General features: G+C 42.4%; 2 protein-coding genes across 4 annotated transcripts in view; both read right to left on the bottom strand.

Annotated features, from left to right (window-relative positions):
* Positions 1-306: 306 nt before the first annotated feature.
* On the bottom strand, positions 307-12,938 carry slc34a1b (solute carrier family 34 member 1b). 2 transcript variants are annotated; one of them, XM_010895243.3, is made up of 12 exons: positions 12,144-12,938; positions 11,260-11,458; positions 10,920-11,066; positions 8,666-8,809; positions 3,912-4,023; positions 3,517-3,712; positions 3,249-3,344; positions 3,060-3,147; positions 2,779-2,946; positions 2,330-2,446; positions 1,520-1,644; positions 307-1,228 (listed from the first exon to the last, which is right to left on the bottom strand). In XM_010895243.3, exons 2-12 carry the CDS (start codon positions 11,384-11,386, stop codon positions 701-703), a joined length of 1,848 nt encoding a protein of 615 aa, XP_010893545.2. In that variant the 5' UTR covers positions 11,387-11,458; positions 12,144-12,938; the 3' UTR covers positions 307-700. The 2 variants fall into 2 exon arrangements, with proteins under 2 accessions (XP_010893545.2, XP_019904129.2); XM_020048570.2 differs by having other exon boundaries at positions 3,282-3,344.
* Positions 12,939-18,760: 5,822 nt separating this feature from the next.
* The window catches only part of rgs14b (regulator of G protein signaling 14b), a 31,234-nt gene continuing 25,767 nt past the window's right edge, over positions 18,761-24,227 (bottom strand). For both annotated transcript variants that reach the window (XM_020048569.3, XM_010895191.4), the window contains 7 exons: positions 24,031-24,213; positions 22,136-22,212; positions 21,813-21,939; positions 21,635-21,716; positions 20,518-20,564; positions 20,254-20,368; positions 18,761-20,157 (listed from right to left, as the gene is read on the bottom strand). In XM_020048569.3, coding sequence (XP_019904128.3) covers positions 19,778-20,157; positions 20,254-20,368; positions 20,518-20,564; positions 21,635-21,716; positions 21,813-21,939; positions 22,136-22,212; positions 24,031-24,213 — 1,011 coding nt within the window. In that variant the 3' untranslated portion in view covers positions 18,761-19,777. The remainder of the gene's footprint in view (positions 20,158-20,253; positions 20,369-20,517; positions 20,565-21,634; positions 21,717-21,812; positions 21,940-22,135; positions 22,213-24,030; positions 24,214-24,227) is intronic.

Genomic DNA, 24,227 nt, shown 5'->3' with positions numbered 1-24,227 from the left:
AGAAATCTGTTGCCGTGCCCTTGATTAAGGCACTTAACCCTAATTGCACCTGAAAGTCACTCTGGACAAGAACATCTGCTAAATTGATCAAACGAGCCTAAAGGTATTACAGTGCATGACTGAACTACAGTTAATACGGTTTTGTAGCTGTGGGCATCATGCCTGGTTTTTACAATCAATAGAGAAGAGTAGAGTCATGATTTCATGTTGCAAAAAGCACTTTCTTTTTTTCTTAAAGGATCTATCTGCAACAACAAAATGCTTAACCTGACACTATTTTGGTAAAAAGCTGTAGGATGGGGCTGGATAGAGGTGATGACTCTCAACTTAATAAAAAGAGCTGTGGATGCAAGGACTGAATATCCATGATTTAAATATCAGTGTTTTAATCATGTTTGGAGGCTAGGCAGTGTAGAGTTGAAAAGTATATACTGTAGTTTGAGTTCTGATGTAGAACCACAGCTGAAATTAGCAAATTATTGTTTCAAGTATCATTCTTAAGAAATCAGATGCTCCATATTATAATACATGTGCAAGTTACAACTAGACTCTTCCCCTTTAAGCTGTCTTCTGGTTTAATTTAATTTAACTTCAGGTGTTATATCATATATTTATCTCTTAATGAAGTGCAATTTATACATACATGACACACATTTCTGTGAATAACAGACCAACAATCCATTACATAATCTGACTGAATCTACAGACGTGTGCCTCTGAGTGTCTCTGACTCCACATCTATGAAACACAGATCAAGGTTGTCCAAAGCCACAGGACCCTTTTTCTGAAATCCATTAGGTTCCACGGGGCCCTCTATCAGACCAGGGTCTCTGTCTTGTTCGGCGCAGCCCAGAGTCACCTTTGTGATGAGGGTATCCAGAGGTCGAAGGGAATGCATCCAGATGGGCAGGAAGTCCCAGCTTCGTAGCATCGCCGGCAGACTGCCGGGCCTGTGTACCTGCAGCACGTTCACCGCAGACACCAGGAGGAGGGCCGTGGCCAAGGGCACCCCCACCCCCGCCATCACCCGCCAGCCAGCCATGGACAGGGCGAAGACGAGGCAGGGCAGGAGCAGGAAGCACAGGAGCAGGTAGAGCACAGAGAACCAGCGGTACTTGGCTGTGCGCTTCCCTAGAGCCCTGGCCATATGGACGGGCAGGCGGGTGACCGGCATTGGGTACCACAGTACAATGCCCAGTATGTTGAAGAATAAATGACATAAGGCCAACTGTAGAGCAAACAAGGTTAACAACAGAGGCCATAAATGCTCGGACAGAAGACATTTTCTTCATATTATTTTACCAGGTATGTAACTGAGGACAAATTGTAATTTACAGCAAACAGCCTGGGAGCGAGTTACCGGCTTGCACAAGGAGAAAACAATGGATTTTTTTGGGGTTCAATCAAAGTCAAATGCTCTGACCACTAAGCTACCTATGGCCCGAAGTAAACATAATCACATCAACCTCTGTGGAATGATTTGAAAAATACTAGTGCAAAAAGGATGAGACGTACGCACTTGAAAAGCAGCAGCCAGCTTGTCTCCGGGGCTCGCCAGCGCTGCCAGGATAGCTGTGGTAGTTGTCCCGATGTTGGATCCCAGGGTCAAAGGGTAGGCGCGCTCAAGGCTGATAACACCAATACCTGTGTGCAGAGCAAATTGCAGAACACTGTTATGTCATCACAAAGCTATGAAACGGGGTTGTGCCATCGAGCTTTGTTTAGTAGAGAAATCAGATGGTGTGTCAGGAAACAAAGCACGGAGTCTGAAAGACAGCCGTCAACTGTGAGATGAGATTCTTAGTCGTTTGCTTTGGAACTAAAGGATTAATCATCCGAGAGATTCCAGGGCTCCGTAGCTCCCTAGACCGCTCTGCCGGAGAACTTGAAACAAATTGACTCTTCGACTCTCTGGCAAATAACCCACCTGGCCCCACCATCATTAATTCATACTAACACAAGCACTTGTTCCTCCTGTAAGCGCTGTAGCAGCAGTGAATGTGTGCAAATGAACAGATCAAAACAATTGCCCTACATTTTTCAGTGAGGTTAATAATATGAAAAAAACGACATTAATGACATAAGAAATGCCATCCTAAAGCTTGAAGATTAACTACCGCCACCTACTCAAGAACTCGAATGTTTCACCGCTCACCACCTCAGAGGAATTAATCATTTGAACCTCTTTGTCATAGTAGCTTTGAAGACTCTGGTTGTCATATTCTCAGTGCCTGAGAGTGGGAGCGCTGGTGTAGGATCAGGTTTCTTGTTCTCCAATGGGTCCAGAACTGCCAAAATGATTTGCATGAATAATCTGTATATTTCTCACCTATGAGAGGAGTGATGGCAGACGTGAACACTGAGCTGCTCTGGACCACGAATGTCATGACAGCCCCAACCAGGATGGCCATGTAACCTGCAAGCCAGCCAAATGGGTAGGGGAAATCTGGAAAGTAGAAAGAGAGGAAATTAATATTTTGTACATTAGTGAGCTCTTTTCCTTTCATGTCGCGTTCAAGTGTAGTATGTACGTGTGGGATGCAATGGTTGTTGCTCTTTTACATAATATACAATCTAACACAGGTTTCACAGATTAATATAAGTAACCTAAATGTAATTCTGCTTGCTAAATGATTGACTGCTATTATTTAGTGCTTATGTAAATCTTTGCAGAGCCTATTTGCGGCACTCTAAATTGGCACCACCTCAGATATTTACTGCAGTCGTACTTGAAGGAGAAAGTAGCAAAACATTTCTAAGCTCAGTATTACACTTGACCTGTGTTGATGATTTTCTGGATGACCTTGGCCACCTGGCCCTGGAGCAGAGAGTTGAGCAGCTTGACCAACAGCACCAGACAGGTACAAAGGAGCAGCAGTGAGCACGCCAGCAGAATTAAGCCAACCACCAGGTCTGACAATGAGGAATTCACAAACAGATGCCTACCTAGAGGCACCAGCAGAGGACTGGGTCAGACATTCTGCCATTGCAGCTTTTTTGTATATTTCGTTGTGACAGTACTGACTCTCTTTTCCAAGAATAAAATGACATTAACTTGCATTTTTGCATATTTACAAGTGGAGTCGTATTCTGTGTTGGGCTTTGCAAGCAGGGTTGTGTACAGTTGAGGGAGTCACTGACCGAGGACTGCAGAGAGAGGGAGAAGAGAGAGAGACCTCCATCATGGAAACAGCTGCCTACTCCAAACAAATTACCCATCAAGAGTGGCCCGTTGTGGTGGGTCTTACCATTACAGTTTGGCTCTTGCACCAGACCCTCACCAGACTCCTGTTCCTCAAGCGCTCGTCTCCCATGGCGATACCTGAGATCACAGACTTGTCCAACTGAAAGGATGAGCAGGAATAAAACAAAATTGATCGATGCATATGGATAAAATCAAGCGTGGATGATCCAATGTCTTTCTAGTTTCCTGGGCATGTGACCCCTGAGTTTAACCATACAGAGTGTTTAACAAATGAACCCCTGCCGTGCCACGTTGGATGAGTTGCTAAGTACCTGTATAATGAGTTTGGTCAGTGGTTCAGTGATGACCTTGAGCAGCTCCGGGGCCTCTACTCCAGAACGGATTTGGAAAGCGTCCACCACTGCCTGAGAGAGTCTGCTCAGCAGGCCTGTGGAGGCCTCTAGGGGCAGAAGGACCAGCACTGACAGCCAGTTGAAACAGTCGTGCAGCGTCGCTCCGGCAAATGCCCTGCGATAATTAGACCATGTTGCTGTTTGATACCAATTTATTTTCAGGGTCAGTGGACCTTCCCAAATCTGTTCCTTGAATGATATGCAGGTTGTTATGCTATCGATACACTATGATATTGTGAAAGTTGCAGGTGGAGTTGAGCTGAGGTAACTTACCTAAGCCACTACATTGTGGAAATTACATTATTGGTTCTTACCGTTCAAATTCTTCTCTCTCCCCGGCCTGCATCAGAGCCACAATGGTGTTGGTGACAGACGTCCCAATATTGGATCCCATGATGATTGGAATGGCAGACCTCACATTGATTACTGCACAGGTAAGCAGTACATTAAACCCCTATTCCTCAACATCATACTCTATTTATTAAGGCAAATCATCAACAAATATCCATTAATTGTGTCTGTTGCTCTGTCAGTAATCCAGACCTATTGTGTACTGCAGTAGAGGGTGTGTGTACACTGGTAAGCGGCTTAGTTGTCCTGTCTCAGGGGGTCAGGAGGAAAGAGAGAGATATTCTCTGTAAGGAGTTAGGATTTAGTTTGGGTTTTATTGCTTATCCCTCTCTGCAGAGCACACTGTTTCCCATTCCTTAATAAATGTGACAAGACATAGGACTTCATCATGGAGCAAAGGAATGAAAATGACCATCAGCTGAAGTTCACCGGTGCTTCTCAACCAACATCTGCCCTCTGCAGTTGTACCCTACCTGGCCAGGTTCATGCTGAACAATACAGAGGAGGACGGTGTGAAGGCCTGCCATTGAACATTTCAGAACCGGGTTGACCAAGAGCAAATGGGCTGAGCTGCTTGGACACTTCCTCGCTGGTGAAGCACAAAAGGCATACTAAATCTGATGAGCAGGCTATAGATAAAAAGGGTCAGACTGATGACTAAGACCCTGTGTAATCATGTCATGTATATTATCATCCTTATCATACTTTTATAATTCATTTTAACCTTGTTTTACCAATTTACCAATTTCGGCAAAGACCTGTTAAGAATTTAAGTTAACTGCCTGGCTTAGGGTTAGAATGACAGATCTAGTGATGAACCCATGCCCACAGGGCCCTCTACTAACTCAGTCATCTAGTGATGAACCCATGCCCACAGGGCCCTCTACTAACTCAGTCATCTAGTGATGAACCCATGCCCACAGGGCCCTCTACTAACTCAGTCATCTAGTGATGAACCCATGCCCACAGGGCCCTCTACTAACTCAGTAATCTAGTGATGAACCCATGCCCACAGGGCCCTCTACTAACTCAGTCATCTAGTGATGAACCCATGCCCACAGGGCCCTCTACTAACTCGTCGTCAGGAGGCCATTTATATGTTATATGACCTCATGGGCCCGTAAAGACAAGGAAGCCCAGGCTATCTGATATCTCACTTGGTGGGGACCCTAGTGAAGTCTTACAAAGAACATCATTACATCCTGAAGATCCTAGACCAGGGGTCAGCTGGGCCAATTTTTTGAAGCCACTAGATGGTGGGCCAGAACATAGTCAAAGGATAATTTAAGAAATTAATTGATGAAAAATGCAACTACAATTGCCTGTCAAAAGACTGACTGTCTTTCTTAACTGCTTAGTCAGCTGTGACTACCTTGTGGTTAAATCCTGTAGGATAGTCCAAGACATAAAGGCACAGTTGTGGGATGATGTCCAGGTTTTGTGCTGGATTAATTAATTCAGTACTACTGACACGTAGGCTTAACTCAGCAAGTGTCTTCATTCACCAACTTGCAACACAGACCGCCTTTCTAAGACAAAACTCAAGAAATAAAGTAGGACTTGAATAAGCCCATTAATGGCCTGTTTGAGTCATGCTTTAATCGACCTATGTTTTATTTTGTCTTTCCATATTGTGAATTATAAATGTGTATCATTTTAATTTGCTCCTTTGTTACACATCGGAGCCAAACTTAAAGTAATAATTATTTGACGTAGCCTACTTTTACTCTCAGAATTAGTCCTTTGCATCCTCACGTACTACATTGCATTTTTTAATTGTTTGTGTTCTGGAGGTAGGCTACGCTATCACGTTGTGTGCAGAGCTTAACATGTAACTAGCTGTATACACAAAATGGCACTATCAAAGAGTCTAAAGAGGAAAGTTGACAGCGAAAATAGGGCCTTCAAAGATGAATGGAAAGACAACTATGCCTTCATCATATCTAGTTTTGTGAATGCAAAGCCGGTGTGTCTTGTTTGCACTGAAGTTCTGGCTGTTTGCAAAGAATAATTTAGTGGTGTGGTAGTTGATTTGAATGATGAACACAGATAAAATCATACACCAAGCCACAATTGAATGCACTTCAGAACTTTTCAAAGTAAACCTTTTCAATTTAACTAAAGCATTGTTGCAAAACATTTCTTGCACTTTTATTTTGTAGGCAATATCACTAAAGAGGAAGTGTTTATGTGAATAAATGTTGCTGTCATGACAGGTCTATTTTAGCTCCATCCACTGTCAAAATAATCATGCCGCATTTCAGATATTATTGCTGGTGGGACAGTTTTGTCCTGCAGGCCGTCTTTTGCCGAACCCTGTCCTAGACCAACCCACTATCCAGAGTCCATTATCCTAGAATGGTAACCTAAAAAGGTATTACAAAGGATTTTAGCAGATGTTCTGTGTTGCAGCAGATGGGTTCATTGCTTAATACATAGACTCTGTCTCAGCATTTATCTCCAAATGCATTGATGATGTCATCCCGAGGGTCAATGTTAGGACTTTCCCCAACCAAAAGCCCTGGGTTAATGGTAATGTTCATGCTAAGCTCAGAGCACGTCCACTGCCTATAGTTGGAGGCTTTGAGGATCAGATATGATGTATGGAAGCCCATCAGAGATGGAAAAGTGTCTAACTACCACATCCCTGACCCGAGACGCAGGTGGTGTGGACTGCGACGCATCACAGAATATAAAGGGAGAAATGGTAATGATGTCCAGCCTGCCACCTCCCTCCCCAATGAGCTCAACACCTTCTATGCACGGTTTGAGGTGACCAACACCATTCCTTCTGAAAGGCTTGCTGAGGACCAGGACGACTGCAGTCTGTCCCTGACCATGGCTGACGTGAGGAAAGCTTTTAAAAGAGTGAGCTCTCGGAAGTCACCAGGGCCAGATGTCATTCCAGGTCATGTCCTGGGGGGGTGTGCTGACCAACTAGAGGAGGTATTCACCTCTATAATCCCCTAATAAGTCTGCAGTCCCCACCTGCTTCAAGCAGTCCCCCATGGTCCCCATACCCAAGAAACCTCCCATCACATCTCCCTGTAGCACTAACCTCCATCATGTAATGCTTCGAACGGCTGGTCAGAACTCACATCTGCTCCACCCTTTCTGACACTTTGGACCCCTTTCAATTTGAATACCGCCCCAATAGAGCTACGGATGATGCCATCACCCGGATGACACACACAACCCTCTCCCACCTGGAAAAAGGCAATACATGAGAATGCTATTCGTGGACTACAGCTCTGCATTCAATACTTGTGCCCACTAGAGCTTGTTCCTAAGCTCAGGACCCTGGGACTTAACACCTCCCTATGCGATTGGATCTTGGACTTCCTGATGAGCAGACCCCAGGTGGTGAGAATGGACAACCTCACCTCCTCTGCACTTACCCTGAGCACCGGAGCCCCTCAGGGCTGCGTATTCATTCCCCTTCTGTGTGTACTGTTTACACATGACTGTGTGGCCACCCACAGCTCCAACGTCATCCTTAAGTTTGCGGACAACAACGCAATCCAGACAACATTGCATGTCTGAAAAAGCTTTTACAGGATCACCATTGAGAGCATCCTCTCAGGCTGCATTACTGCCTGGTACGACAGCTGCTCCGCTGCTTGTCGCAGGGCCCCCCAGAGAGTGATGAAGTCAGCGGAGTGTATCATTGGCTACCATCTCCCCTCCGTGCAAGGCATCTACCATATGCAATGCTTTAGGAAAGCAAAAAGAAATCATAAGACTACAGCCACCCAGGCTACACTGCTACCATCTGGTAGTATGTTCCAGTAATGACTGACGTCTGGTAGTTGTTACTGGAACATCAGGGCATGCATTTCTGGACTCACAAACAGTGAGCCATACGGCTTATCAACCAGCAACATTTATCCATGATCATATTGATTACATGAACATTTCAAATGCTCTGATCACTTTCTATGGACATTCAATGAACATTAGTATATTTGAATGTACCCACTATAAAACTTATGGATATTTATAATATTTAATATATCTATCCATGTCCATTTCTACATTTTGGGGAATTGCTGCTAGTTTTCATTATGTATATTTTTGCTTCATATCTCTCATAATGCTTACTGCGTAGAGGTCACGTACCATGTCACAAGAATTTCACTGTTCAGTGCATTTGACAAATTAAATACTTTGTTTTTCAACTGCATGGGGAAAGCCAAGGAGATTCCAATATATTAGTTGGCTCTGTGCTGCTGGAAAGCTCTCAACAGCCTAACCTCCTGCCAGGTAAGAGCTGAGAAGGGGTTAGGTTTAGGTGGGGTGAGCTGGAGTGAGAGGCCAGGAGAGGAAACAGCCTAATTGAACACGCCTGACAAGAACGGTGGTAACTAGACTTGGTAGAAGTCTTGTGTCCTTTGTTTCCTCTGGAACACAACCACACAGGCTGAACTATCTAGCACTGAGAGGGATAATAAACCCGGGCCGATCCGTCTGGACCAGGAACTAACAGGCCTGAGGGATACCCCTGAGCAAATGGCATAGCTGTCTCAGAGAGGGACTGGAAGAAGGAATGGCTTAGTGAGGATCTCAGGTTTTGTTTGGTTTTAATTTTGCCGCCCTTTCCTTGGAGGAAAGTCAACCTTGTTGTCATGAGTTTATGTTAATTCTGCTTTCACGTGTGGGCCGGCCCTGGTTTCTGTTACCGTCAGGTGGTGGGTGCGTGTGCCTGTGTGTGACTTACATCCCGAGGAGACGAGGCTGACGATGATGGAGGTGGAAGTGGAGGAGCTCTGTACCAGCACTGTCACTAGGAGACCCACTACCAGACCAGCCACTGGGTTGGACAGGATGGCATTGTCCTTAAAGATGTCCCCAGCCACCTTACCTGTCCAGCAGGGTAAGCATGAGTGACTGTGTTCAATAACGATCACTTCTTTGGCATTGTGCTCTTATGACTTGTTCCAAGTGGATTGAATAGGCATTCACCTCCTTTGAACTCATCACATTATATGACAGTATTTGTAAAATTTCAATCAATCAGTCAAATGTATTTATAAAGCCCTTTTTACAACAGCATTTGTCACAAAGCGCTTTACAGAGACACCCGGCCTTAAACCCCAAGGAGCAAACAACAGTAGTGTTGGATTTCATTTCAATTCCCGGTTACTATTGTGACACATGGGCCTGGGTGGTGTCCAGCGGCCACAACAATACGCCATATGGAGCAGGAAGAATCGGAACCATGTACAGCACACCCCAGGAGAGGAATGGACCACCATGTGTCTGTGGAGTGAGGCCGCATAGGGAGTTGGGGAACAGAACTTTCGAGAGTCGGCCGGGTGGGGCAGTACTGCCCTCACAAACACCTGGCTCTCGTGAGGGATGACGTGGGCAGCCATATAAAGAGTTGCCTGAGAAAGACAGTGAGAAAGAACTGTTTTTTTTTGTTTGCTTCTCTTACTGACCGCCGAGTCCGATGCAACGCCGGCTCCTCCACCACCCGCCGAACCCGCAGCGTGAAAGAGAACCCTTACCGTAGTACGAGTTGTTTTTCCGTTCATAATGCCCTTTGTTTTCGTTAGCAGTTCTTTGAGTTATTTTCCCTTAGCGTTCGTTGGTTGTTTTATTCTCCGTGTGCACAATAAAAGCTGCCACCAGTCTCTGTGTTCCTGCTCTGCCTGTTATACTATATTGTGGATGATGGATTAAACCATCCAGACACATCAAAGATACATTAGTTCTTTGGAGCTGAACTGCAGGAGAGGTTGGAAACTGATCAGGGATGTCACCGCGACTCCGTTAGGGATTGTAAAACTGATCAGGGATGTCACCGCGACTCCGTTAGGGATTGTAAAACCGATCAGGGATGTCACCGCGACTCCGTTAGGGATTGTAAAACTGATCAGGGATGTCAACGCAATTCTGTTAGGGATTGTAAAACTGATCAGGGATGTCACCGCAATTCTGTTAGGGATTTTAAAACTGATCAGGGATGTCACCGCGACTCCGTTAGGGATTGTAAAACTGATAAGGGATGTCACTGCGACTCCGTTAGGGATTGTAAAACTGATCAAGGATGTCACTGCGACTCCATTACGGATTGTAAAACTGATCAGGGATGTCACCGCGACTCCGTTAGGGATTGTAAAACTGATCAGGGATGTCACCGCGACTCTGTTAGGGATTGTAAAACTGATCAGGGATGTCACCGCGACTCCGTTAGGGATTGTAAAACTGATCAGGGATGTCACCGTGATTCCGTTAGGGATTGTAAAACAGCACTGTTGTCATAGGAGTGACATGAGGATGGATCAACCCCCATTGTGGTGATGCAAAGATTATCTCACAAAGGGACCGATGGGTTCATCCTAGCACTGGAATGCGAGGATTGAGATACCGGGGTGTTGAAGTTCATGTGTAGTCCCCCTGCAGACAGCCGAGTTAGAGAATTGTAACAATCTGAGTGTTTTAATACTATTGCATTTTTCTGTTCATTGTCAAGCACATTGCATTGCTTCTATGTATGAATTGTGCTATATAAATATACTTGCTTGCTTGCTCTACAATTACGATCTAAATGAAAGAGGGAGAAGATATATCCATAATCTGTAAAAAACTAAAAAGAAATAATGAAAGGTAAGGCATTGCCAAGGTGTGCAAACTTTTAGAGACACACAGACATGCCAGTGTTCCTAATATGTATTGAATACTTTTATCTGGGTTGTATTTTTATTATTGATATTTAGAATATAGTTTTATTCTACTTTTACTTAATATTGTGAAGATATTGTTTTCACAAAGGAATTGCAATAAAGTACAACAAAATTTGAAAATATCCAAGGGGGAGTGCTAGACCACAGTGACCGAGATGAAAGATGATGAATGAGAGTTCAAATTTTCTTTTTACGGGCTCCTAGTTTGTTTTCATGTAATCAGAAGCTGACAGGGGAGCAGTGATAAAGAATTGAACCAGGATGAACCTAAATGAAGGTTACCTCCGGCTAACTGGAAGGCAGAACTCAGGACATCCAGCGAGCAGACGAACAAGTACAGGAGGAGGAGGAGGAGGGGGATCTTGGAGACATTGGTGAAAACTGATTTCATTCTCTCTCTCTGACTCTGGGGCTTAGAGAAAGCACTGCCTGCAGGTTAAAAATAACAAGCTCCATCATCTCCGATGAGCCACATTCAATGTGAGATGTGGTTCTACTTGGCAAATGGATAACCATGGAAACAAACAACAGTCAGTCATTCGGAATCAAGTGTGCTACTTTTTCCACATTATGTCTGAAGTCTTGATTCTATTCCTGAATGTGTAAATACCCTCCTCCTTACTGTGGGCTTTCACACATTGTGATTCACTGCAGGTTTTGAAATCTGAAAGGTTGTCAACCACCAGTTGAGACGGTTGGCTCAGGTATTTCTTCTCCACCAGAGCACATGATGAGTCCTGGAGGGTCATGCTGTCTTGGAACTCTACGCGTCAGAGGCCTTTTCTATTGTAGAGACTATTGTAGTGACTATTACTGCTCCCCTAAAGCATGAAACCAACAGAACATTTGAAATATGATTAACAGTTTGGAGTAGTTGACTGAGGTAAGGCAAACAAAAAAATGTTAGGCTGTATACGGTAAGTTCGCCTACAGGTAACATTGCATTCATTCTTGTACTAAGGAGATTTCCAGTCATTTAAAAGGTAAATTTTTTATTGATTATATTCCTGCATTATGCTTTTTGTTCTCAACCTTTCAGTAGGTGAATCTTCCTTTAAAGTTTTTGTGAATGTGTACAAGGCCATTATACAGGATGAATTTGCACTTTGTGTGCAACGCTGCTTTTGAAGTGCACATCAAAACGCTACCACAAAACTGCTTTGGCAAAGCGTACTGGCGCTATAATGTTTGGTGAAAGGGTTCGATCCTGTCTTTGCTGTCTCTACGGCTGCTGAGGAGCTTGATCATCAAACCAGTAGACCTCTCCTTTAATAATTCAAAGGCCTCACGTCTGCGGGAACAAAAAGATGTCCAATGCCACTCAGTCTCTCCCTAATCCCTTTGATTAAAAAGAACTGCTTAGATACAACATGCTAGACAGAACATGCTAGCTCAGGTCCCAAACCATGAATGATGTTAATGGGGCCACAGAGGGACAAAATAATCTTCTTAGTAAGCTATGAAAACATTGATTACATTAATAACTAATAGATAGACTTGTCTTACCGTCTCCTGCCAAACACCTTGCAAAGGCAATGTACTCCTCTTGACTATGTGTGAGAGACAACCTGCTTTTGTAGGTCTCCCTGAGTCAAAAGGTGCAAAGTCTAGGTATGGAACCTCTTAAAGAGTTAACCACAAACCCTCAATTTGTTTTATGTGGTTAAAAAATAATTTAGAAGAGAGTGTATAAGACCTGAGGAGCGTTCCTTCGTCTTTGATTAGGTTGTGTGTTTTTAAATGGAATGTGTAGGGTGACACCTTGTGGTAGAACATGGAGAAGCAGGCAAATCTTGATCTCCATTGAGCCGCTTGACTGCCCACTACCTGTGAGGTCACTCAGGACAGGAATGTTGGTGAATGATATCATACCCTCCAGCTGTGACTATAGTTTCTGATTCATGGAGAGAAATGTTGGATAGTTGTGTTGAATTATGTCATACCCCTCAGCTTTGAATTATTTGAATAATGTTTCTGGATTCTTGAGAAAAAAAACCCCACATTTTTGCCACAATGAGTGGACAGACATGATGATTTACAGACAGAACTATGGCAGTAAATAAACATCCTAGATCTCATGTCATAGATCTTAAAGTATCTTAACTTTACTTCAGTTGCCTAACCTTTTACCTTAACCTAACCCTACTGCTTAACCCAAATGCCTAAACCTAAACCCTAAAATTAACCACAGAAATGTACACTAAACACAATTGTAAGTTTTACCACAACCTAACCGTTAAGCCAGTGTTTCTTAATCCTGGTCCTCTAGACCCAAAGGGGTGCACGTTTTAATTTTTGCCCTAGCACTCACACCTGATTCAAATTAAAGACTTGATGACAGGTTGATTACATCAATCAAGTGTGTAACGTCACAGGTGTCTGAGTGCTTGGGCAAAAACGTGCACCCCTTTGGGTCCCAAGGACCGGGATTAAGAAACACTGCCCTTAGCTTGAAGAGAAAAGACTCTTAAAACCTGGGCACACACACACTCATATTTTCAAGCGAATTTCAACATTAGGACAGTGTTAATGTGTTGGGAATTCAGCTGCTTTCATTTTCAGGAGAGAATCCATTTAATATAACATCACTTTCCATGTTGCGTGTTCGCCCATCCCAAACAATGAAGACAACACAAGATGGTATATTTACAGGTTCAGTTGATTCACATTTTCAAAACACACAGACACTGATTCTGACTAAATGTTTTAGGATATTGTGTTCACAGCTGTGATTATACAGTCATGCCCAATCAGGTGCTCTATATTGGCCATTACAAATGACTTACTTACTGGCCTAAATGAAGTACTTATGTTTGCAACAAGTTCATAATAGCTATATGACAAGATGGGGGGTTGTTGTGTTTGACCAACATGCCACTGCTAATTGCATTATGCTTCCACACGGCATTGTGCTTGAGAAGACCTTGTCCGTGATACATTGGCTATATACCACAAACACCCCAGGGGATTGCTATTAGAAATTGGTTACCAACACAAATGTTAAATCTGTATTTTTGCATTATAACTTTGGAATATTGTTTGAATTCAAGGCTGAATTGCTGTTTCAGACATTTGGTATCCAGGGCCCAAAATGTTGTAAAATTTGTGATATTACATCCCCAAACGAAACATTAGTATTACCCACTAGTTCAATTGTAGCACAGGTTTTAGAAAAGTGCCTGTGTTTTACAGAATGACACTTAACAACCACGAATAATTAGGATATTTACAAAAACTATAACTTTTTCGTTATGGGAGTACAAACTGCAGAAAACGGAGTAGGCATTCAGAGGAATACATACTTTCTGTTTATTTCTGTGAATGTTCATCCACTGACACTGGTAAAGTATGCCTCTTCATCATTGTAGCTTTTCTGATGAGGAAAACTGGATTTCTGGGGTCTCCTAGCAGACAGAGTAAGAAAGAGACAGCAAGACAAAAAGGGAATGAATGAAAATAAATGTTATGGAGTCAGGAATAAATAAATGTATTGAAGCAGTGTAAGCTGGGAATAATGTGATAGACGACGGAAAAGGTGTGTGGCATCAGGAACGTAACAGGCATGATGTAAAGTCACTTATCCACACCTTATCTTCCGTTTCCGGCTTCCCTGGCAGTGATTTTTGTGTTGTGTGAAATGCCTGGATAAAACAGACTTGTGTTAGCATACTAACAAAAGGTAAAATAGCTCAGTTAAATCTCAGACAAACAGTGTTTACATTAACTGAGGTACTTTTGCCCATTACTGAGAAACTTCAAGGGAACAACTGCCACCCTGGTTGAGGTTTGGGGTCTACAGGGGTTAGCTATTCAGCTAAATTGGTATTTTTCCAATGTTTGCTAATGTTTTGTCTTTCTGTGACCTTTGACCCCACTCCACCAATAGTTGAAGTATGAATGGTTATTATTCACCTGTCTAGATGTTGCACTTGGAACTAGGTTACGTGTTAATTTAAATGGGCCAAAGGGATACTCTGGATATGTCCATAAATGCTTGGTACTCCTCTTACCTTTAATCTGATTGAACTAGGTGCACCATGAATTTGCATATCTTGTTTTCAGTAGGGATTTGGAGGCAAGCTTCCTAGCTCTGGCCTACGTGGGTGGTTGGTGTACTTTCTATGTACATTTTATTTCGCGCAAAAATTGAGGTGGAGTTTTTCTCGCATAATTTGTATTTCAACTGTGGTAGTGGGGGCTATATATCAGTGCAAAAGATGAGGAATGGTTGGGTAAAGGAACTTCAGACGAGGAATTGTTGATTAGGTACTTCATTTGTGTGTCTGTGTCTCTTTGTTTCTTTATCTTCCTCTCGTTTTAAGAAGACTCGCCATTAAGGTGGTTTACACTTGACACACCAACAGGGGGCACTCTCAGCTACTGAAATGCACAGATGGATCAAGATACTGTGTGATCCACATGAGCAGAGTGACTTGAAGCATAAGGTTTTCCACCTTTTTGGCTTGTTGAACCTCATCTGTTGACTTGGACCTGTTCTTCACTGTCTGTTTCTGAGGAGAGGTTGGGAGAGCCTGCATGGGAAACAACAAAACAAGTAAAATAGATACATGTGTTCAAACAGGCTGATGTCCACCATTTCACCCACAGTACCACAGAGAGGAAAATGGCAGACTGACTTTATTTGGTACTGGGTCCATAGTCGCTTCCAGCAGGAGTCTGTAGTTCACTCTCTGTCCACCGGAAACCCCTCTTCTGCTATTAAAAACAACAGTCAGCAAGAAACCAGATCAGTGGTACTGACTGAATCCTGTCCCCTTAGTGATTCAAAAGTGTAAATGAAAACAGTACAGTGTGCATTTCTTTATGGAGGTATCAGGATGTTTTGCTAGAGACTGTGTGAAATTGACCCACAAATTTGGAGATCTGAAAGAAGTTAGCAAGCCCTCATTAGCATATTAGTGCAACACAGAGATGGTGTGAACTTGTATGAACCGAAACAAGTGAAGTATCACTTTCAAATGTTAAATGTCGATGTAGACCGGCCTTATGGTTGTCCCTCAGCCTACATCAGTGCAGATGGATTCATCACACTGTTTGACATGAAGCAAACACAGGAATACATTATTAACCTTCACACTGAATAAGAAGTTCTAGATTCAGAGCTATAGATCCATCACTGCAGGCTGAATGTACAATATTATGCATTATATCCATAACTAAGTTCTCTCACAGCCACAGTTTCAGTAAAAAGATGTGGGATGTTGCTGTAAAAAGGGTACTTCCTATTACTCTGTTGTTTGGTTATCTCACATTGATATCTTAAGATGAATGCTACATGCTAAATGGCTGAAACATAAACATATAAAGTAGAAATGTTACCCATCTGGTTGTATTTAACATAAGAGTGTAAATGATGGTTCTATACTCTGAAATAAGGGTGTTCTGTAGAACAAATGTTGTCATTTGTAAATAGGTGGAGAAAGAGTAACACCTTGAAATGAGAGCAGAGAATGGAAATGCTTACCTCATAGCTATTGTTTTATTTCATATCCACTTTTTCTATAGAGCTAAAAGAAGAAATGCTTTGCTGTCTCAATAAATGCAGAGGGCACTGTGTAATCTGAATTATATTCCAAATGTATTTAGACAGTGACAAATTATGTTTTGTTGGATCTGTATTCCAGCACAGCAGATTTCCTTTAAGAGTATCTACATCCGTTATGATGAACCATGTAAGAAGAAAATGTTTTCTCCTTTGTTCCCCATTTAAGGATGTTGGTAAACAGAGCCAAAAACAATGTTTCACTCTCCTAGTACTTTTAGAGTTTACTGTATATATAGTCTTCATTTCAAATGTAGTTGTTTACAAACACTGAAGTAAAACAAGCACAACAAATTGGTCTTAACATTTTCCTTTGGCAGGTCCTGGGAAAAATGTCATTTTCAGCATAGGGGTCAGATTTAGTGAAAAACATACAATTGAGCGGTGTTGGAATCAGGGTTACTTATAAGAATGACAGTGTAGGTTAAGCATTTGGGCTAGGTACATTTTAGGCATATAGGTTAGCATATTGAGGTTGGTTTTAGGTTCAAGGTTTGCGAATAGGCAATATAGATTTGTGATTAAAAAAAGGATTAAAAAGACTGTTTGTGTGCGTGCATGTGTGAGTGTGTGTACGTGTGTGTGTGTGTGGGCATGTGTTATGCGGGTGTGCATATTTTGAATCTAGCTTTGCTTTCAGGAGAACTCTAAAGACAAAAACATGTTATCTTGTTCTTTTAAAGGAAAATAACATCCCACAGCCTTACATTTCATCCCTGGAAATAATTGGATATCGCAGACGTTATTGTGTGGTTAAGTATTGCCTAAAATATACCCCACCACACAAAGCAGGAACAAAAGCCAGTATGACTCTTTACCACACCAACAGGAATGTATGGATGACATCACCATGGCAACAGGATGTCGCCAGGAGGCAAGCAGGCGGGCTGAAAGAACCCAGCTGTCTGAGAGATGCCCTGCTGTGGATTCTACCGGACTGGGCTCCACTCCGTAGCCTGCCATTCCTTCACTCCCCCCTCACTCATTCCCTCCCTCAGTCCTTCATTCACACACTAGCTCATCCAGACAGTCACTTACTATCTAATTTTAAAATGAGTTACCTAAAGGACGGAATGTAAATAGACAATGGGACCCAGTGAGTGGCACACACCTAAAAACTGACAAAACTTTTTCTGAAGGAACCTTTCAAATAGTGGACCTTCGAAAGCATGGGAGGTAGCCTGGCACTTGTATCTGAAAGCCTGAATTAGTATCTAAAATTATGCTGGATTAAATCCTTTAGCTGACAAGGGGATTTGTTGATCTGCCTTTGAGCAAAGCAGTAACCCTAATCATCTTCAGTGTGCTTACTTTCCATACATATTCATTTAGCTGAGACTGTCATCCACAGCACCTTGCATTAGTTACAGACATTTAGTAGCTGTAGTACTAATATGTTACAGGAGAAAAAGGGTTGATTGAGCTAATTGAATGCTGGGGATGATACTTGGCCATTTAAATCCCCATTTGAGATGCAATACCCCACACAGGGCAATGTCCCTTTCACTGCCCTGGGATTTGATCTTTAAAGGCTTATCAAATAATGGCTGATCCCTGGGTATGACAGTAGTTTGGAAACATGCAAAAAAAGATTTAAATTTCTCACCAACAGGCTTAGTTATACAATGCTTGTACAGCATGTGTGTGAGAACAGGAAGAAAACAAGCATCCTGTATTTGACTTTTGATAACACTACAACAAAGCCAGACAAAGGAAGCTTACCTTGGTCTTCTGTAGAGATTCCAGCCCAAGGGAGATAAAGTGGAAGGTGGAGACAGTACTCTCTAAGAAACTGGAGCAGGACTGTTTGATTTTTTGAGCCTAAGAGAAACGTCTGACGAAGGCTGAGCAGGATGGCTAAGAAATCGTCTTGCCTATTTATAATTCTAATTCTTCTCACAGATAAACTCTTAATGTAACTCTTAATCGCTCAAAATAATCAAATAAAGAAGCTCTCCCCAAAGCACATCTACTGCCCTGTATGAATAGCACTCCAAATATACTTCTCCGTGAGCGTCAGGTGTGCCGGTTGCGGACCAATCACGCCAAGGTATGTGTGTTTTTGTGTCTTTGAATAAGAGCGAGAGCCAGAGAGAGGGAGAGAGGTGGTGGTGGTGGGAGGGGGGGGTTTCAAATGTAATACCCTCTCATGCTCCACAGCCTGAAGCCTACAGCGTCCACCGTCCTTTATCTCTGACCATCGTCTTCAAAATCCAAAGGTCCACATCTCCTGTATTGTCCCTTTTCCTCTATGTCACAAATCGTTTTAAGTAATGGAATCAATATGTACCCACAACTCGCAATGGGAGACTGAACACACGGGCCAAACATTGGCAGGCAGTTATTGACAGGTATCGTTATGCTCACCAAGTACTACCTAGAGAATGAGAAATTCAGATGTTCACAGGATTCATTCAAGAGATTAAACGGTTGTGGCAACATTCGTATTCCAGTGACACAATATAATGTGGTTCACACTTCAGCCTGTAGGTAAGGGGTTTTAGGCATAGACTGCCCTGGTGGATAGAGGTTCAAATGAACACAGGACTGTTGCCAGTGGTGAAAGAGAGGAAATGTGGGTTTCAACACATCCATTTATTCCTTGTCAGGCAAAACAAACTGCAGTGCAACAGCACAAAACACAAAGATACTATAAGTTAACAATCGTGCATCTAAACACATTTAAAAGGTCATCAGACTGTTAATTTTCTCAAGTGGTTTTCAACTTGTGGTTCACTGAGTTACTGCCGGTAGTCTGTTTAGTTTTCTTCATAGACCCCACCCTCCCCCCAAGAATAAAAGGTTACAGTATTAATGGCGTTGTCATAAGCAGTTTCAATGCATTTTGACAATGCACTATAGTTGGTCTGTTTCTACTGTTTTCACAGAACATCAGGACATGTGTCTATAAAATCATTCTACCACTCCACAAATGGTGGTCCACCAAAACTTTTGATGGATAATTATTTGTCCCTGTAACAGGACAGGTTGGGAATCCCTGTCTCAAGAGTCCCAGAGTGAGTTCTGGGCATTGGTGAATTCAGAGCGTTTGCACGTTCAGAGAGCACCATGGACGCTCTGTGGGAGAATAACAGCACTTGAGCACTGGAGCTAACTGGCTCAAGATGGCTAGCTTGCTAGCTACTTTTAGACACAAAAGAGAGGACACTTCTCTGAACATCTTAATAGGCCTAGCAAAGCGTGTTAAAGTGTTTTTGTCTTATAAAACGGTTTAGTGACTGAAACAGTGAGACTGGTGACAATTTAAATACTTTTTAGGTGATGTTTAGCCCTGTTCACACCACTGAGCATTCATAAATTCCTCAATTAATCAGGACCGTGGCACTCTCACACCAGAATCTTAAATTTAGGAACTCACAAAAAGAGAAATATTACTTCCTCATCAACCATCAGGTAAACAACACGAGTCAACAGAAGGCACTGCACTGTAAGTCAGCTGAATAAATAAGGTCAATGGTCATTTTAAAATTAGGTCAAAACAGCCCTAACATTCTGGGTACCCAGCTGACATTTTTGGACTGGTACCCAAGATAATCCCTAACTCATTCATTCTCAGTCATACCACAGTCTCACGGCCAGGGTCGGGGTCTGACAGCTGTCTGTCTGAGGAGGGTGGTCTGGTCTGCTCCCGACCGCCCTGTCCACTGTCTGAGAACAGCACTGGAGTCCACATGGGAAGCATAGGGCATTCTGGGTAGGAATGACAAACGACAGGAGATGGTTCCGGCTCTGTCTCAGTGAGCCTGATTGCATCTTGACCCTGCTTCCCCAGTAGTCCTTCATCTCTCTTCTCTTTCCCTGTCTCCTGGTCCTCCTCTTGTTCCTCCTCCAGAGGCAGCTGTAGGAACTGAGGGAGCCACAGCTGGTCCTTCTTCAGAAGGCCTCTCTGGTCATCCACACTGCATTTCTGGGTTCTGGTCAGAAGCTCCATCAGACCTGCAGACGGCAGAAAATGAATGATCCGTTTCAACCTGATAACAGTTCGTCATAGCGGTATGAACAAAAAGGTTTGAACACAAAATTCTCCCTCACCATCCATGTCATAGGTTCTTCTAAGAGCAGGGTTTCTCAGCCTGGCATTGGTGTAGACGTTGTCAGCAACGAAGAGGGAACTAGTGTCCACCTCTACAATAGCTGATCTTCTCAACTAATCGATAAAGAAAATGTATACATTGTTGGAAATTCCAATACTTTCTTAAGTTAAATCTTAAGTGCATGTATTAGAACTAGACAGACAGACACAGATGTGTAGACAGTCAGACAGGCAGACAAAATCAGTGCTCATGTACCACTCACATGAGACACAGGAGCTGAGGAGCTGTCACACTTGCTTTGCTCAGTACCTGGGGGGAATAATAGGATCACATATCTCAATCTCAAAAGCAAAACAATTTGGCCAACCCGTGTCAAACGTATTGCAACAGCATAGAACAGATTCAGTTAAAGTGAGCCAAGAGTGTTGACTTAAATTAAAACATTTGAGACATTCCTGCTTCTGAGTAGAAGTTGTTAAATTATCCTGTACCGCTTTACATTTGCTAATAATTGCTTGGTGATTACTGGTTGGGCTGCAGTTCATTCAGTAGTTAGAAAGTGAGATGGGTTTAGTTGTTCTACTGAGATGCTAGGGAGAACTATACTGGGCAGGAGTGACACAGTCCTCAACAACATAAATGTGGAGAGACATCTCCTCAGGAGCTGGCCTTGGTTCAATGCCATCGGTATCGTGAGAAAACACTGTTTTGCTCACTGAAGCACATAAACAAAAGATGACGAGACAATGTAACACAAAACGAAATGAGTGCACTCACAAAGACATCTACTATAGAAGATTCAGAATCTTCATTGGCTGATATATTTATTTTATGTTTTCCTAATGAGACAGTCAGGCATCTGCTGTTTACATTGACATCTTATGTCATGGTACAAATATTGTTGCTGTTTTAAGATTTGTTTGTGCTCTTGCCAACTCCATTACCATCATTTTCAAGAATGAATGACAATAAGTTGGCATTCCACAAACAGACCAGCACTCTACCTCGCAAATTACATTGTTAATGCATGTAGATGATTGATTTATCTTCTTTGAGACTTAAGTATTTTCAGAGATCCTGTCTTGTTGAAAGTAATTACTACGAAGAAGCCATGACTATCACAACATTATTGTGTTAATGACATAAACTCTTGCAGCACAAGCACTCATAAGCTTTAAATTATCAAGCTATATAGAAAATCCTAAAAGGAAAGCATATAGTTTTGGCCTAATTCTGTATCACAGAATATTGCACTGACTAGTGGATCCAGTGTATGTTTTGATTACAGACAATATTACTGTGTAGGTTTTTTCTCTGCATAGACATACACATATAATAACAAAACACATAACAAAACAAACATTTCGCAGCATACTAGCCTTTGACTTTGTCCAGTGTTAGCTTTTTGTTGGACAAGGAAATCACAGCCATGCTCATGCTTAGAGACTCTTGGCTACCACTCTGAAATAGAAAGGGAGTGTTCAGAGAAAATACCAGAGGGTTTACATGTTATACAACAGCATAGTCGGTCAGAGTCACACAGCTCCCACAACTCACTATGGCAACAATGACGTCCTGCGGTCGTAGACGGTGCTTCTCGAGGACTGGGGTCAGTGCTTCCTGTAGAGATTTGCTGGAATTCACCACAATAGCCTCTGTCTTCCCTGTAGAACGTATCTCTACCCTGAGAAACATAAAAGGTTTGGCAATGATTTTGCCTGTTTAGAGGATGTGTTTCATTACGGGATAAATGAGTCTCACTCTCTTTTAATAGTTGGTTCACTAAAGTGGTGAGCATGTAATGTTAAGCAAGCACAACGTTTTTTTTCTAGGAAAATACAAGTGGGGATGTCATGAAATATCAGGAAGTAGACACTCACGTAAAAGTCACCTTCAGGTCCAGGAAGACCTGCTGCTCCTTCAGAACAGAGCTGTCTTGATCCAGAGAGAGGGGCTTCTTCAGAGGGAGTAGAGAGAAGGCAATTAGAAAGGAGAATCGTCTGTAGGCGTTGAAACTATTTATAAAGCACATGCTGACTTACAAACAACTATTTGGGTAAAAAACAATTCTGCATTTGACATTATAAATGTACCGTATTTGCATTCTACTTTTGGTCATTTACAAGACACTTGGAAGCACTTTCACAGTACATACAGTACCTTCGGAAAGTACTCAGACCCCTTTTTCCACATTTTGTTGTTATAGACATTATTCATAAATATAGATCATACTTGATTACATTTCTTTTTTTGCCGTCAATCTACGATTTCCTATAATGACAAAGCAAAAACACGTTTAAAGAAATCTGAATGAATTTAATGAAATATGTCATGTACATAAGTTTTCAGACACTTTGCCATGACACTTCAAATTGAGCTTAGATGTGCTTGATGGAAAGCATTCCTAAGTAAATGGCATTTCATATACTGCCTGAAGGAGTTTGGAAAAATAAGATTTTGTCTGATGCGACCAAAATCAAACTATTAGGTCTGAATGCCAAGTGCTACATCTGGCAAAAGAAGGTGCCACTCATCAACTTGCTAATACTATTTGTATGGTGAAGCATGGTGGTGGATGCGTCATACAATGGGGATGCTTCTCAGCAGCAAGGACATGGCTGCTACATGATTCCATGGGCAATTTCAGTTTTGATGTCAATGTGGAAAATAAACTAACGATATACCCTTGAATGGATAGGTGTGTCCAAACTTTTGACTGGTACTGTGTCCATTTTTCTAAAAAACGCAGGGACTGCGTAAGCGGAGCCCGGCTAAGAAGAGCGAATGTCTCTTACTGAGTGACTGACTGACTGACTACTCCTTGTTAAATAGTGTAGGGGTAGAGAAGTGGCCCTGTGAACTGTAGGTTCCGAGTTTGTCTCTCGCAAGCGAAGCGAAATACGCATTGTGAATTATTCCTTTATCCACAAAAACTTTGCTGGCCCAAACCTGAAATTGTAAACGGTTATATTGCGATTGTTTCTGTCATGGAAAAGTTAATCTTCAGTCTCGCTAGCAATTGCTAAATTCTTATGATTATTCCTAAGAAGTTACTAGATACTAGTAAGCCTATTACTGGCTAATAAGCTGTTCAAACGGCCAGTGGCAAAAGCTAACAGCTCATAGACGCTATTTGTGGTGGAAGTCAACTTAATAACAAACATTAGTCAGTTTAACACAATGTTCAATAGTGTTTGGCGACTGGTGCAATGTGTAATGCCATGGAGTAATGGTTCAATAAAGTGGCTCTCACGTGGAAGGCTCAAGTTCAAATCTGTTATTTCCACGATTCTCTCGTCGTTTCACTTGATGAAAAAGTTTGTAATTGTCACCTTTCTTGATATTTATTGTATCAATGTCATTCACGAATGAAAGAAAAAAGCATGTTGTAATGACATGAAAGAAAAAAATACATTCTTATGCCCTGAAATGAAATAGATTTGGCAGATTGCTCAATTTGTTCAGGATAGAGGCTATACTGACACGCATTGAAGATAGAGCTCTATGGTGTAGTGGTTAGAAACACAGTCTTTCACATGGGTGACCCGGGTTTGACTCTCAAGAGGGCAATGCTTTCTACTGCGGTCCGGCTGAACTAGGCTTGCCTGGTTTTTGGTTTTAAAGTGGAGAAAGTAAAGGGTTCCGAAGGCACTGTATACAAACATAGATTAAAGATAAACATAGCATTGTAAAGTAATTGCGGTCCATTGAGTTACTTACTCTATTGCAGATATTGCACAGTTGGTCTCAGCTCTGCACATAGAAGTCGACTCACCTTGTCCTTGCCTTGCATATAGATGATGACTTCTGAGAGGGGAAGGCCTCTTTTCTCACAGAGCCCAGTGAGCATACTGCGGATGGTAAGGCCAGGCCGGGCTGGAGCTAGGGAGGCAGTACCATCTGGCAGGAACACACAACAGTACTTCTCAGCCTGGCCTGTTCGCGAACGCTCCCTTTCCTGATGTAGAAAAA

Source organism: Esox lucius, chromosome 7 (assembly GCF_011004845.1).
Source record: "Esox lucius isolate fEsoLuc1 chromosome 7, fEsoLuc1.pri, whole genome shotgun sequence".
Taxonomy (NCBI): domain Eukaryota; kingdom Metazoa; phylum Chordata; class Actinopteri; order Esociformes; family Esocidae; genus Esox; species Esox lucius.
This window is presented reverse-complemented; position numbering and strand designations above follow the sequence as displayed.